This window comes from Tenebrio molitor, chromosome 9 (assembly GCF_963966145.1).
Source record: "Tenebrio molitor chromosome 9, icTenMoli1.1, whole genome shotgun sequence".
NCBI lineage: Eukaryota > Metazoa > Arthropoda > Insecta > Coleoptera > Tenebrionidae > Tenebrio > Tenebrio molitor.
In genome coordinates, this window is record NC_091054.1 from 19,189,033 (window position 1) to 19,205,356 (window position 16,324).

The following is a 16,324-nucleotide window of genomic DNA, read 5'->3' on the forward strand; positions in this document are numbered from 1 at the left end:
TTGAATATAATGCCAGCTTCACATTTTGATGTCAAGCCAATGACAGGCCGGCCTAAATTTATTGTCCGCCATAGTACTTAGATTAGAAAAAGTCTACTATGTTTACACATTTTTTTAAATCTAGAATTAAATTTACGAATTACATGCTGTTGTTTTTTTTTTAATTAATAACTTGTTAGAAATTATCGCTTTTAATATAACTGGCAAACTACGACCAATTACTGTTCCCACTTGACAAATAAGATGCCACTTTAAACGAAGTAAAAATGACGGTACGCCACTGGCGCTCCCTACGAAACTAGGCTACGAGTACGTCCATCATGACCGCCATCAGCACGTGCTCCTAGGTCAAGGCCCTTCGATCAGCTGATCGCCCACCGAATCCCAACCCACGCCGATCGGATCCAGTTTCGGATAAAATCAGACTGAATTACCGTTAAACACCACAAAGTGGTCGAAATTCAGCGGACCGGAGAGGCGAACGTAACAGGACGGCGGACAGTCCCACATTGGAGTCCATAAACCTGACCTTGCACGCAACAACAATAATTCAGCGATAATTGCCATTATCGTTCTTCGGATGCCGCAAACAATTTCACCTGAGCCGGTTTAGCGAACGGACGCCTATTTTTTTTTTCTTTCATTGTTTTTCTACAAAGATGGTTTTTCACGCTTTCTTTGATAATGGTTACTCACGTGGAAAGTTTGTGTGTTGCAAGGATGGAAGAATTGTGTCAACGAAAAACCATCAATGGACGGACTAGATTTTGTGACTTGTACAATTGTGAGAAAAGAAGCGCGCATGGAGTAAAAACTGTTTTTAGTGAGCGGGGTCAATAAATACAATTTCCATTCTATTTAAACATCCTATGTACATGTCGGTAAAAGTTCAATGTTATGTCGGAAGAATTAACAAATCTAGGTACAGAATAAGAACGAAAAATGGATACTCAAACATGAATTCTTGCTCAAGAATTTTATCTTATTCATCAAGGGTCATATCGGACCCTATGTAGGTATTAAACCGCAAAACAACAAATATCCATGTGGAATGAAAACAGTAAAGCATTGATGCATCGTAAACAATACAATAACCACAAAGATAGTAACAAATAGACTCGCATTTAATCTAAATGAATATTTTCAAACTCCAAATTAGGTTTTTTTCATAACATTCCTTATAAGAAAATCTCCAATATTTATTCCTGTTAATGTTCGTGAAACCCCTAAATACATTATCCTTGTTTGCTTTCTTGCTGCTGAAAGTTATATTCCAGAGTTGAGAAACATCACTTTTGATTCATTTGCGTAGTAAGCTGTACCAACCTGACGAAATTTAAGGAAAAAATTCAAAAATTTTAAAGCTTTTTATAACGAGTTATTTACCCGGGGTCCATTCGGACCCAAGTGATTTGTCTCGGCAATTTATATTACAAAAAGCTATTGTATTGAGAATAAGAAATATCAAAATAAAACTACCTGTTTGTGGGTGGGGTCCGCGATAACCCCAGGTGAGTAGCGACTAATTAAAAAGTGGTTACGAGACTAATGTTCACAAATGTAATAACCTTCGTACATTTTTTTTAATATAAATAATATTTTAGACGTCATTTATAATAGGTTCAAAGAGATTTTTCACTTTTTAAAACAATGCAATATACAAAATAATATACATACAATAACAATTATTATGTTTCATATTTAAAACCTTGCTTCAGTGCAAAAACAGTTAATCGCATTACAATAAATTAATTTTTTAATCATTCTTAACAACACTCAAATGTTTAAAGATTGAAGCCAATCATAATACAGGGTTATTACTTATTATAAATGATTGTAGTTGAAGCAGGCCATGCCCATGTTATTAAATTTTTTCCGCTTTCATGTGAACTATCAATTTTTGTCGCTGTCACTGTCATTTTTCAGGTAAAAAGTGCAGTGATGGGAATTTTACTTAGTTATTTTTTTTTAATTGATGATTGAATTGAATATCCAAAAATATTGAGTTGTTTTGCACCCAATTTAACTCCTGTGTGTGAACGGTGTGTACTCACTTATTTACATCATTTTGATGGTTTTTATATGGAACGGCAACCATAAATTTTACATTCAGTTTTTACGCCTACTTGGATTACAATCATTAATAATAACCCTGTACAATATGCTAAACAAAAAAGAGATAATTTGAATTTGAACAATAATTACGACGAATTACAGAAGTACAAATTCCATAATAAATTTGTCTGAGAAGGTTTTTTGTTGGTTTCCTACAATTATTTTATTTATACTTTCATTAAACACCTTTTTTTTTAAATTTAACTCTTTTGTCGAGAAAATAATAAATTAGTTAAACACTGACAAAAAACTGGTTCACATTGTAAGAATTAATAAAGAAGTTAAATTATCTATTTTCTTCATACATTCTCGTAATCCATATCTTGATCGAATTGTCCAAGAAGTCTAGTTTATACTAGAGCTGATACTTTTTTCGCTCACCATAACAGTTCCGTTTCGTAGTACTGCTCGGTGGGTGCAAATTGATATTTTGACAGAGACAGAATGCAAACCGCAACCTGGGTGGAAAACAATGCCGTGAAATCCACAAAATGTTTGTCACTCATTTTTTTTAATATACCATGAAATTTTCAAAAAATCCAAAATGCTAACGTGCCATGACTCCGCCATCTAGAAGCTTAATTGAATGCAATATGACAGATTAAAAATGCTAATATGTTCATATTATGTACATATCTGCTTTTTTTATCAAAGAATCACAAGCTGTTGATTTAGGTTTGCAATAAGAAAATTTTATTTTACTAAATTTAGGAAATTTAATGATATCTATTGGCTACACCAATATGTCATTTTTAATGTCATTGAAAATACGCACACGCGCATTTAAAGTTTGAACGTGTTACTAAAAATGCCTCGGAAAGACATTTATTAAACTCTCAATTTAGTTGTTATTAACTTTAGTAACATGCTGCGCCACTAGGAAAGGAATATTTGTACATTAACATCAATTTTTATATTATGACATATTTCACCCTAGGTCAAAAGTGTACAATGGTGCCAGCTCTATTTTGACTGTAAATTGCGGCGTTGGTGGTTCTTTGATAAAAAAAAAAATAGATTATAAATCGTGTGTGCTTGGCGTGAAATTACTTTTTTCTTTTTACTTTGTGCATAGTTCAAAACGTAACTGTAACAGCTATGATAAGTTATTTGAAAAATGCAAAAAAATCAAGGGGAGTAAATTTCTCAATTTGAACAATCGGAAATTTGTCTCATACGAGTAGTTTTCCATATTCCTTGCCTATAGGAGTTTCAGAAAATTGGAAAATTATATTTTCTCAAAACTTTCAAGGTTTTCAAATGACATTTTTGTTATTATCGGAATAAATAAATGAAACAAATAATACATTTATTTATTTTTTTTAAATCCGTATTATCTTCATCATCCTTTATCCAGGACTATTTTGATTTTTTTTTGAATTTGCTTAACTTTAAAAAACAAAACTTGCTCCATGCTTTGAATTTTTTTTATTTTTTAGAATGATAAAAAAATAAACATTTTAACATTTAAAATTTTTTTGTATGTATGCATGTACTATTGCGATCAAAAAATTTTGGACACTAATGTCATCGTGCTGTCATATATTCTAAAACGACCCTTATGTATTAATAACCTCAATTTTGATTGTGTCAGATTTACCGAGAAAATATTCAAAAAGTTGTAAAAATCAGACAAATGGAATAGAACGAGGTTTTAATTAATAAAAAATATAAAACAAATACCCAAATGTACTCGCATATTAAAAAAATTATATTTTAAACCGGTGTCAAATTGACAACAATTTCATCTTTCATGTGACAGTTTCAATAAAGCATGATTTAGAGTAATTTTTTTAATGTGACAGAAGTTTGATGTCCAAAATTTTATGATCGTAATATGTAGTACCTATCATTTGTTCGCTTACAAATAAAGAATTACTGAACAGATTTTAAAGTAGTCTTCACTAAATAGTTTCAGTGTTCCTTTAGCTTAGCTTTTAAGTTTTATCTCACAAAACATTGTTTAGGGAGGTTGACTAGTAAGGAAAAAAAAATCAAACAAGTCGGAGAATTATTAAGTTGAAGTTTTTTTTATATTCAACAAAGAAATTTGTCGGATGATCCTAGGTGATTTTTTAAAAATTAAATTAAAATTAAGGTCAAGGTCAAAGGCGGATCAACAGTTAGTTCCATATAGAATTAAGTCCAAAAGCTACTACATACATATACATTTTTTACCATGTACCCATATTTTTTAACATGTGTAGATATTCTTTGTGCTACATAGTTTTACTACTCTTATTAAGGGCCGGTTTCTGGAAACAAATTTAACCGGTCAGTTAGTTAACTCTCCGATAAATAGAAAAATCATGTAATATGATTGGTTACTTTCTAGTGTTTCTATAGCAACCAAGGAGCAACGCTTGATTTAACTGGACAGTTAGTTATTGGGCCGTTTCAGAAACCGGGCATAAGCCTTCAAATATTTCTCCCGTTTGTCATATAGACACGAAAACTCTCATTGCCTAAAGTATATTTTTTATTTAAATAACATTTTTAGGAATATTTTATTAAATTTCACAAAATAAAAAATGTACTCTTGTTACCACTAAATGACAAAAACTTCGACGATATCTCTACCGAAATCGGAAATACACTTTCGCTCGTTACACATTTTAATTCCATTTAATATTTCTGCATTATTATTTCATGGTTGTTCACGACAATACATAATTCGTGTTTTTGCAACAGCCAACTCATTCACGATGCTGGACCCCAAACAAACAACTATTTCCTTTGTCTTGAAAAAATGTGTCAAAATGGAAAAACCAAGATGATTTTTTTTACGATCGGGATTACCAAACCTGTTTAAAACGAAGTATCTCGCGTCGCACCCAATGCCACACGTAGCTAACATTTCTTCTTTGTACCGGCTTGCAGCCATACATTTTGGAAAAAACTGTGGGATTACGAAAACACTATTTAGGCGACCCTCATGGACTGCTGCCCATCGAGTCGCAATTTTTTCACAACTTGTAAAATCTCGAGTGACATGTCAGTTAAACTGAAAGTTGCTGTCAATGCGAAGATGAAGAAGAACACAACGACGATAAACACTCTTTTAGCTTAAAAGCGAAACCAAGCAAAAAAGAATAACGCTGTTTCATTCGACGGGGTTTTCCCTTCATAAAACATTTACTTTCCAGATTCTGGCCCATCATTGATAAATTATGAAAATAATTTCAGTGGCTTAATAAGTACGGTGGAGGACGACACATGACACGTTCACCGGATTAAGAAACTGACCTAGCAAAAACTACCTTGTCATTAACGAATTCTTATTTAATTAGCAAATTTTGTTTACATTGCGAAGAAGCGTTAGAATTTTTATGGCAACCCGACCACTTCCTCCTTTCGGCAGCCCGTTAGGTCCATCAACAGGATCAATCCGATTCGGATTAGTTTTATAAGAACGCGGCCTCAGAGATTCGTAATTATTGTTGTCGTTTCCCGTCAAGGCTGCCATCGGCGCCGACACCCAGACCCGGACCAGGCCGCAACCTAGCCCATCACACATCTTCCTCCCCGTTCGCGCTAAATCTAGACTTACTGTTCAGACCGTTGTGTCATGGGCCCGATCGATTGATTTTTCTCTTGTGCAGTCCGCCACTACCACAAACCTCCACACACCAAATCAGAATGAGCGAGCATTTACACCTGCGAGACGGCAGGTTGGACAACTGTCCCCTCTACAGTGCGCATCTCGCCGTTTTCTAGGGCACAACTCCATCCACCAGGTCGTTTCTCTTGCCACATCGACTTGGGCAGATGCAAATCGATCTAAAAAAATGCGATTTTCGCGCGGATCCTGCCAAAATCGAGCCGAATCCAGATCCAGTCCAGTCGTGTTCCGCCTTTTGCGCGCTCTTTCTCTTCCATAGCTGTTAAAAGGATTTGGAATGTGTAACGGTAAAGTACATTAAAGGTTTCACCAGTGGCGTGACACCGACTTTTATTTCGTCAAGCTGTTGATACAATCGAATTTTTTTCCTCTGAGGAATACAACCCGTTCCAGAATTTCATCCGGTCGGAGTCCGGATCCTGGATCATCTTCAGATCTCTTCCGATTTCCAAACAGAAATTCGCAGTTCGATTAACTGGTCTCCACAACACATCGATCAAGTCGCTCTTGACGGGAGTAGGGTTTCCGGTTTTAGCAAAATTGGTCCACAGTTTGACGAATCTCTTCACCGAGATTTCTTCGACGCTGTTGCGCTTCATTTTGGGGGTGACGAACGACTTGAACAGGTAACTGACGTCGTCCCCGTGGGCGACACCCTCAATCTTGTGCTTCGGGACCAAGAAGCGGCAACAAGCACAACAAGGACGTCCGCACTTGTAAGATGTCAACAGACAAAGCATGAAGCAGATGGGACACTTGGCGGTGCAAATCTCTTTGCTCAGGTTCAGCTTGGTGTCGACGGTCATCTTGTAGAAGTAAATAGGAGTGTCACTGGAAGATTTCTGATAGGAGATGCTCCTGTACATGCCGTGCAAGAAATGGTTGTCGGTCTTGAGAAATAAGAGGTTCTTCCGATTTTTTCGAGTGATTTCTTCATCGCCAAAATAAAATTGTTTGATTTTCTTTGCCACTTCTATAGACTTGTCGCTTCCTTTTGGCAAATTTAAATCTAAGGGAATGTCTCTTTCGAGGTCCTTGTGCTCCCTGGCCGCCTTTTTTAGATTCATCAACAACTGGTAAAGAAATCCTTCTTGCGAGTTGTATCCGATTATCATTGGGACTTTACTGAATGTTCCCTTCTTCAGTATCACTATTGGTTGTTCCGCAAGAAAAGAAGGTTCACTCGAAGGTACCTCCACTACTGGTCCGAAGACACTAACACAATCTGGAGTCATCAAAGAATCGAGCATCGCTTTGAACTGGTACTTGACGAGTTTCTTCGCAGACATTTTTCTCAATTTTTCCAAAATATTTTTCTCGTTGGTGTCTCTAATCTTCAAACAGTCCGCAACTATCGTCCCGTTTCTTTGTCCCAGAGCCCAACAGTTCAACGCGTTACCGCTCTGTGCGATGGCTTTGTGGAACAACCCCTTGCCCATCGGCGACAAACACAAATAGGTGACGGCCGCAGAACCGGCACTCTCTCCAAATATCGTCACATTTCTGGGATCGCCGTTAAACTGTTTGATATTCTTTTGCACCCATTTCAAGGCCAGCACCATGTCCTTCATGCCCGCGTTTCCCGGAACGCCCAGTGACGGGTCGTCCAGACTCAAAAAACCCAACACTCCGAGACGATAGTTGATGGCGACCAGGACCACATCCTCGCTCATCAAGAATTCGGGACCGTATATCTCGCCTTTGTTGAAGCCCATCACGAAAGCTCCTCCGTGGATCCACACCATGACGGGCTTGAGAGGATTGCCGCCGCCCGGCAGGGCCCTCGTGTAAACGTTAAGGTTCAGACAATTGTCTTCAGCCCCCACGTAGAACTGGAAAAACATGTGTGGTGAGGGACATGGAGGACCCTCTTTAGTTGCGTTTCTTATACCTTTCCACGGTTTCTTAGGCACCGGTGCTCTGAATCGGAGGTCCCCGACGGGCGGCTCGGCGTACGGGATGCCCAGGAAGCTGCAGAACCGGCCGCCGAGGAAGTTGCGACATTTTTTGCCTCGGACTTGGCCTTCTTCTATCGTCACGATTAATTTTGACATGTTTCGGTCTAGAGCTTGAGTATTGATAGATGTCTGTCGGTGTCAGTGTCAGATGTGTCACTTTTGACGGCCAAGGTTTTTGTGTGTTTTAATGCGGTTTAAGACATGACGTGCAACACTCTTGAACACATCACCGTTTGGTATGTGGACTATATCGATTCGACCTGATTTACATTAACATGAACAAGAACTGACCTAAATTTCTTTTAACTGGTCGTGTTGAATCATTGTTTACCGGCTGAGATTGCAAAGGGCGTGGTGACGATTTTTGAAGTATTTAAACAGAGATCCGGGTCGAAATCGAAAGAAATTTCGACACAACTTTATTACCTACTTTGAATTAATAATATGATTTTATACTCAAATATCTGATCAATTAATTGAATGATTCATTTTTTCACATTCTTTAAAATGCAGAGATTAATTGGCAAAGGTTCTAAAACATTAAAAAATGTAAAAAATTATCGTGGAATTTTTAACTAATTGTTTGTAGTATACGTAAGTGCAATAAAAAACCTTATTAAACGAGTTTTTTAATACTGTTTCTTTATATTTTGCATCTTTTTTTGTCATAAAATAATTAATAATTTAGGGAATTTTATAGTGTGGTTGTTGTTACCGAGAGATCATTTAAATTTATAATTGACGACCAAAATTTATTGCTCGCGACTGTACAAGCTTGCGTTGAAGATTTTCGAACTGCATTCCCTAATTTTCCGGTTAAATACCCAAAATTGGTTCAAATGTTAGAAAATCCGTTTGAAAATATGAAACAGCGAGTTAACAGTTGCATTGAAGCGGGGGGGAGAACACTTTGAACATTTGTTTTAATTGTTAATAAAACTGCGTTATTCTCTAGTGTTTTATTTCCTTTAAATCACAGATTAAAATGATTGAATGTAGTGAATATAAAAGACAACCCTAAACGTCAACATTTTTATTTAACTTCTTCTAATTTACACAGCGAATCAATTGACAGGATCTGCACAATCAACAGTCAATATTGGCAATTTACTCTACTCTACTCTAATTATTATAAATTTAAATGATAGTACTTATTGACATTTTTAATTTGATAATTTGTTAACCTCAAAAATTAAAGAAAATGAAAGAATTTGTACCCCCGTTCTCGAAAATCTACTTCGTAAGAGGTCAGAAGATGTTTGCTAATAGTACCTATATTAAAGAACGAGTTTTATAAGGGCTGATTTGGCGCACGAGTCCCAAGTGTAGAAAACGACCCGTAGGGGAGTTTTGTATGGGACGAGTACGCCAATGCCCTTATAAAACGAGTTTTTTATGTTATTTTTTAGAATTTGCACCCTTGTTTTAATTTTTAAATAAAAAAATTAAATTTTCAAATTCAAGGGAATTTTGTATTACATAATTGGTAATTCAAGGTAACGGATGCAACTACATCTGCAACAGATGTTAAAAAGTAGAGTTTGAACATTAATATTGGAAGTTTTTTGGTGTAAATGACAATAATACACTGAAATATTGATAAAAAAATTTCTTAGAGATCTAAAACTACGAGTGCTTTAAGAGATAGCCATAAACGACTCCAAATTGAATACAATAATAGACCTATTAGAGACGCAGATTCTAAAAAAATAATTTTGAAGCATGTTGTAAACAAAACACAATTATAAAAGTAATTAATTTAAGCGAGTTGGACAATGGCGTTACGCCCTGAATAAAATTTTGTCAAATCCCATGACATTAATGTTTTGTAAAAGTAACCAGTAATTAACATCTTTATCTTGTTCAGCTATTAATTTTTATTATCCTCGTTATTAGTTTGCTTGTTTTGTAAATCAAAACAAAATTTAGATTAAGCTAAATTAAATTAAATCACGTTAAATTATATTTTGAGTTAGTTTATGTATTAATTTTATTAAAAAAATAACGTTTCGATTTTCAGCAAGTGTTATATTACGGTGACGTAGAATACCTATAGCATATTTATCCCTAATAGAAATATTGACTAAAATCATAATTCATACCAACAAAGAAACAGTTTACAGTCTTCCCCGAATTAGTTTACCTGCTTTCTTTGTCAAATAGTTGGATACTGGATAGGGTTCAAAGATATTAAAAATATTTGTCTGAGATTATTTAACACCCTGCCATAAATTACCGGGGTGGAGTGCTTCAAGATATATTTCTTTGTTGGTTTGATTTTAGTCAGTATTTCTATTAGGGATAAACATACTCGTACAATAGGTATACGTACAAGAAATTCAAAATCTTCTAACCTCAAGCATGTAGTTTTGCATAAAATGTGTGTTTTGACTATCTTCGGTTATAAAATGTTCTCTATAGAGTATTGTTACGTCAAATTTTTACTTCGAAATCTCTGGTTTTAGTCAACACGCTGACATCTTACAAACAGCTGCAAAATGCGAAGAAAATCCTTCATTATCAATTTACGTCAATCCATCAAAATTTATTTCATCAAATTCTACAGAATGTAACGGTTTAAAAACTATTAATGGAGAGTAGTTTGCCCGTGATAAAACAGTAGTCCCCTATGGGCTGATTTAAAAAAGTTTCTTTTCTATCCGAAAAACAAGCAAACAATAAACTTCGTGTAACCAAAATGTTAAAGATACTAGTCTCTATTATTACTTATTTTCAAAATAATCCCTACTGATTTGTTTCTGAGTAGTATATGTGACACATTAGTGATTTCGCCGGCGGCGCTGACCCGACATGACGTCACCCGGTCTAACCTGAGTGGGGACACTTCTGCGCAGACCTGCCATGACGGCGAGGACACCTTTTTCGCCAGCGGCACTAACCCGGCATGACGTCACCCGATCCAACCTGAGTGGGGACACTTCTGCGCTGACCTGTCATGACGGCGGGGACACCTTTTTCGCCAGCGGCACTATCCCGACATGACGTCACGTGATCAAACCCGGCGGGGGTTTTTCATGCTTAACCCGCTTTCACCCCAACCCCCGATTACTGACTAATTAATTCGCGAAATCAATACAATCGCCCATGATTAATTGAAATTAAATAACTGAAGTCAGATAATTAATTATTCAATCAAATAAAATTAATTCACGAAATCAAAATTAATTTGCGATTTTGCCAGCGGCACTGACCCGGCATGATGTCATCCGCTCTAACCTGGAGGGGTCTTCCCATGCCTGATCCGACCAACCCCATTCCGCTTTCACCCCAAAATTATTCGAAATTAAATTCGCGAAATCAAAATAATCGGCCATCGGAGGTGTCGAAAAAATTCCTTTAAAGACAATCGCCGCGGGCGGCCCTTTCAATGCATTTCAACCTTCATAGGATTCCAACTGCCAATTGTGCTATTAAATAACCATTAACGACTTTTTAACGATCGAGTGTTGACTTTCGCTTTCACTACATTCCGCTTTTCACTGTTCTAATTAGTTGAAATTGGGAGGTCAAATTAACTAGAGGAGTATAAACACATATAAAACGGGGCCTTTTTACGTTTACATCACAGTGTGTTGTATTGAACATATGAATAGTGCTGAAGTGTAACCGGTGCAAATTGAAAATGTTTAACGTTAAAGGTGAGTTTATTTAAAACTGTTGTAACATTTAATTAATTACCCCTATATTATTGTTACTGTTATTATTATTATTTTATTTTCTTAAAACAGCCAGCCATAACATCAAACGAACCACAACCGACACAGTAAGAAACGATGACATGAAACGGCCTAAGCGACTAGGGTTGAGCGCAATCGGCGACCCGGATGGGGAAGAGCAAATTATTCAGGCTATTTTAAAAAGTCCGCCGCGAAGGAGCATGCCATGTGAATTATTTGATGCGTCGAATTCTCAGACAAGTGATTCGAACTCTAGCACCACGCCTGCTGATGAAACTTCACCTCCGCTACACACTCACATCAACGTCTGTACCGATGATGCAGAGTGGAGCAAGTTAGAGCAAGCAATGGAAGCACCGGCTGAGGCCCTAGAGAAAGCTCAAGAACTTCGTCACCTCATCAACGAGAAATTCAGATTATTAGACGAGGCTATTCTACCGCTAACCAAATCGGGGAGCAAGTTCGTAAGCGTTGGCATACAACCGTTTCGAGATTATGAGCCCGTAATTAAAATGTACAATCCAACACTTACGGCGGCAGTTACACTTGATCGGCGGGAATTTGATGAATTTGTTGAGAAAATGGCCCACACCGAGACGAAAACACGCGATCCAGAGTCGACACTTTTCCGGACCAACCGATATGAAGTCATCGTGAAGAAGAATGATATACTACAGTTTAAGCCTTTATTCAATGACGTGTACCAGCCGCTATTTCTTAAATATGACACAATTATGTCCCTGATAAAGATGAAGGAATTTTTCGTCGATATGCTGGTGCAGAGGGGGCTTAAACAAAAAGAATTACCGCACTACGACCAACTCGTTACAAGTGTGGCGCTACATTTATTGGAGAGTGACGACGGGTGGGACACCGACAAGAAAATAGAAAACGGGGTGTTTAGCGTGATCCGTGAAACTTACAAAAACGAACCAGCATTTTGGGAGATGTGCCTGAAAACGCCCACCACTCTAAAAGTTCACATAAAAAGGCGGTGTAACTACTTCGCCGAATATAACATTTATAATTAACCAAATAATATGTATTGCGGTGTAAATAATGACGATAACAATTTGTACTGTGATGTAAATAAATAATAATAAATAACGAGGCTGTATATATTTCCCTACATTACGGTTTAATGATTAGTCGGTTTAAAATGGATTTGCGATTCAGACATCCCTTCACGGCTATCATTGCGGGGCCCACAGCTTGTGGGAAAACGGTTTTCACCAAAACATTTATTGATAACCTCAGTGCAATGTGTGATACAGTTTTTGCAAAAATAATTTGGTATTATGACGAGATGCAGCCTATTTATGACGGTGAAAATGTGGAGTACATTCACGGTTTGCCCGACATGAACTCGTTCACCGGTGTACACCCCATCTTGATTATTTTGGACGATCTCATGGGCGAGACAGGGAAATCGGTGATTGACATATTCACGAAAGGGTCACATCACCGTAACTTAAGTGTTTTTTATATCAGTCAAAACCTGTTTCATCAGGGGAAGGGACAGAGAGATATATCACTGAACGCCAATTATCTAATATATTTTAAAAATCCCCGAGATAAAATGCAAATTAACCACCTGGCCCGACAGATTTCCCCGGAAAATTCCAAGTTCGTGCAAGAGGCGTATGCTAATGCTACAGGTAGACCACACGGTTACTTATTATTTGATTTGAAACAGGACACCCCCGATGAATATAGACTACGTACAAATATTTTACCGAACGAGAGACCGTCTTACGCATACATACCGAAAAAGGGGTATAAATACAAATTCAGCTGATAATTTTCATCATTAAGCGACAATGTCTCGTTCGCTCCAGAATAACGCCGACACCCTAAAATTTCTGTGCAAAACGAAACACCAATATAGAAAGGCTTTATTGAAATCAGCCGATAAAGATCTTGTTCATTGTATATGTGAGTGTGCCCACAACACTTTGCTTGGTAAAGTCCCGCTAACAAAAACCCAAAAATCGAAATTATCTAAACATAAGTCAACACTTCGCAAATTAGCAAAACGTGGTACGTCGCTAGCCAAAAGAAAGAAAGTTATATTTCAAAAAGGTGGCGCTTTTCTACCGCTACTTTTAGCACCGGTAATATCAGGAGTATTAAGTAGTTTGTTTAACAAGTAAAATGGAGCATGCCAAGAAGATGATATTGGTGGAACCGGCCGTATACGAGAAAACTCATCAGCTAAGGCCGACTCTACCAAACACGATTTCCCAGCTGGATGAGGAAATGAACGATGTGTTATCTAATAAAAATATCGGGGATCACGAAAAATGGACAAGGTACAGTCAAGTGCTTCAGCGTTATCTGCATATGGTTAAAGTCGCTCGTAAGCCGTTTGAAATAACCGTAACCGATACACAGCCGGTGCCCGATAACGATGTCGGTCAAAAATTCGATACGCCGCTGAGCGATGGTGAAATTTTGAGTTGCGTACCTAAAACTTTTCAGTCTAAAGCCGAGGTGTTTTTAAAAAAATTGAAGAATACACCTAGCATTACATGGGACAATAGAGGTGTCGTTTCCATTGAAAACATCGTTATACCCGACTCAAATGTTACGGACTTAATTAACGACATCTTGCGCCACAGAAAATCGATGCCCGATCCGAAAGGCTGGCAAATATTTGCTGAGGCTTTGAAATCTATCAATATGCCCTTTGAGGTGATAGGGAATTGGAAACGACGAGCGTTTATATCTAATCAGCGGACTGGCGAAAAAGATTTCAGTAGCTCACCAGAAACACCAAATTCGCGAGAAAGTGGTGATAAAAATTCGCCATATAAAATGAAAAAACGCAGGGGAAAAAGTGGTAAAAGCAGCGACGCCCGTAATCAAGCAACACCTCAAACTTCATTCGATAGATCGATAAAATGGTCAAAGTTAAATTTCTGAAATCGGATCGTCTGAATGAACTTTATTATGACCCGGCAAATACCGCATCTTTCTCGAGTAAACGAAAACTATACGAAAAAGTGAAGAAAAATACGACTCTGACCGATGTGGACGAATGGCTTCAGTCGCAAAACACCTACACGCTACACAAACAAGCCACTCGCAAGTTTCAACGCAACAGGTACCATGTTACAAATATCGATGATCTTTTTCAAGTCGATTTAATTGATTTACGGAGTTTAAAAAAACACAACGATGGAACCAGCTACATACTGGTTGTGATAGACGTGTTCAGTAAATACACATGGGTGAGACCGCTAAAATCTAAATCAGGAGCCGACGTTGCCGGGGCTTTTGAGGACATTTTCTCAGCAGACGGACGTATACCTGTTAACATACAAAGTGACAAAGGCGGCGAATTTCTAGCAGGCAAAGTTCAGAGACTTTTTAAAAAGCACGATATAAAATTTTACGTGGCCCAAAATGACGACGTGAAAGCGGCCGTCGTGGAACGAGTTAATAGAACGCTCAAGTCAAAAATGTTTAAATATTTTACGCATAAAAACACGTACAGGTATATTGACGTATTGCAGGATTTTGTAAACGCTTACAATGGATCCGTGCACAGAACAATTAAAATGGCACCAAAAGATGTCGATCGTAACAACATCTTGCAAGTTTATCGCAATACGTACAAAGATGATGATGATAAAAATATCAGATCGCCGAAAAATATGTACAAAACCGGTGATTACGTTAGAATCTCAAAATATAAACACGTATTTGAAAAGGGATATGAAAATAACTGGAGTGATGAAATTTTTAAAATTGTTCAAGTTATTCCGAGGAAACCGGTGGTTTATAAAATAGCCGACTTACTGAGCGAACCAATAGATGGAGTGTTCTACCATCAAGAACTTCAGCGAGTCAAATATTCACCGACTGCGAGTTTTCAAATTGAGCGAGTGCTGCGCAAAAGATATAAAAAGGGTCGTAGTGAGGTATTGGTCCAGTGGGTGGGTTACCCTGCAAAATTTAACTCGTGGATACCAGCTGGAGATTTATTGCAAATATGAACGGCGACGAAGAAGAATTTTATTTGACACTACTTAGTAATAGTTCCATGGCATATTTTCCGGAAAATAAAACGAGTACTTTCTGTAACCAATTACCGAAGACTGTGCATTTGGAGGGGTCGTGGGTTGTGGGGGTGTCGGAAATAATGTACCCGTGCTCAATAATATCAATTTCTGATGAAGAGAACACCATCTATTTTAAGTACGTATATGAACTGGCCTCAGCACCCGATTCGTTCTTTAGTGATGCGCGCGTGGCATACTGGGTTGGTGACAAAATCAAAAGTGGAAAATATAAATCTATTGATGAGCTGATCGCTAACAAGCATAAATTTAAAAACATCGAAGTAATGCATAAAGAAAAAATTGAGGCTGGAAATTACGGTACCATAGAAGATATTGTGACGGCACTAAACTCACACGTGGGATTTCTTCGGGACAGCGTAAATTTTAATATTCACCCCGGATCACGAAAGATCGCGGTCGCATGTACCAGCCCCCACTTAGTTGGCCTTTATTTAACACCCAAGCTCAGCTTAATGCTTGGTTTTGAACCGAATCAAAATATTTTGAATAAGACCTCGCCGTATCCGTCGAATATATTATTGGGAATACCTTCACAAATATTTCTTTACACTGATATAATTGAACCGCAATCTATAGGTGACGTGTACGCAAAAGTAATACGAGCGGCCGTAATCGATAGCAGGAGTTACATGTACGGGTCGCACCAGGTCCAAATGTACAACCAGCCTCATTACATACCGGTCATGAAACGCGAGTTTGAAAACATACTTATAGATATAAGAACTGCTACGGGGGAACTGGTGCCATTCCAATTCGGGACTTCGTGTATTAAACTGCATTTTAAGAGGGTCAAGAAATCATAATGTCACCCTTGTGTCCATATCATCAATATTACGTCTCGCA

At 37.5% G+C, this 16,324-nt stretch overlaps 3 protein-coding genes across 3 annotated transcripts in view; 1 reads left to right on the plus strand and 2 right to left on the minus strand.

Moving 5' to 3' along the window:
* The window catches only part of LOC138137818 (carboxypeptidase D), a 19,616-nt gene extending 13,794 nt beyond the window's left edge, over positions 1-5,822 (minus strand). Inside the window, exon 1 of the mRNA XM_069057387.1 lies at positions 5,666-5,822. The gene's annotated coding sequence lies outside the window, so the exon portion shown is untranslated. The remainder of the gene's footprint in view (positions 1-5,665) is intronic.
* Positions 5,823-6,050: 228 nt separating this feature from the next.
* LOC138137824 (esterase B1-like) lies at positions 6,051-7,766 on the minus strand. Its single transcript, XM_069057396.1, has 2 exons — positions 7,629-7,766; positions 6,051-7,569 (listed from the first exon to the last, which is right to left on the minus strand). The coding sequence occupies exon 2, from the start codon at positions 7,480-7,482 to the stop codon at positions 6,076-6,078; it is 1,407 nt and encodes a 468-aa protein (XP_068913497.1). The 5' UTR covers positions 7,483-7,569; positions 7,629-7,766; the 3' UTR covers positions 6,051-6,075.
* Positions 7,767-10,453: 2,687 nt separating this feature from the next.
* On the plus strand, positions 10,454-12,500 carry LOC138137826 (uncharacterized). Its single transcript, XM_069057399.1, has 2 exons — positions 10,454-11,354; positions 11,445-12,500. The coding sequence occupies exons 1-2, from the start codon at positions 11,339-11,341 to the stop codon at positions 12,422-12,424; spliced, it is 996 nt and encodes a 331-aa protein (XP_068913500.1). The 5' UTR covers positions 10,454-11,338; the 3' UTR covers positions 12,425-12,500.
* Positions 12,501-16,324: the final 3,824 nt, after the last annotated feature.

Bases quoted from the DNA above. Each gene is read 5' to 3' on its own strand.
- LOC138137824 (XM_069057396.1), bottom strand. From the start codon at position 7,482: ATGGTGTGGATCCACGGAGGAGCTTTCGTGATGGGCTTCAACAAAGGC.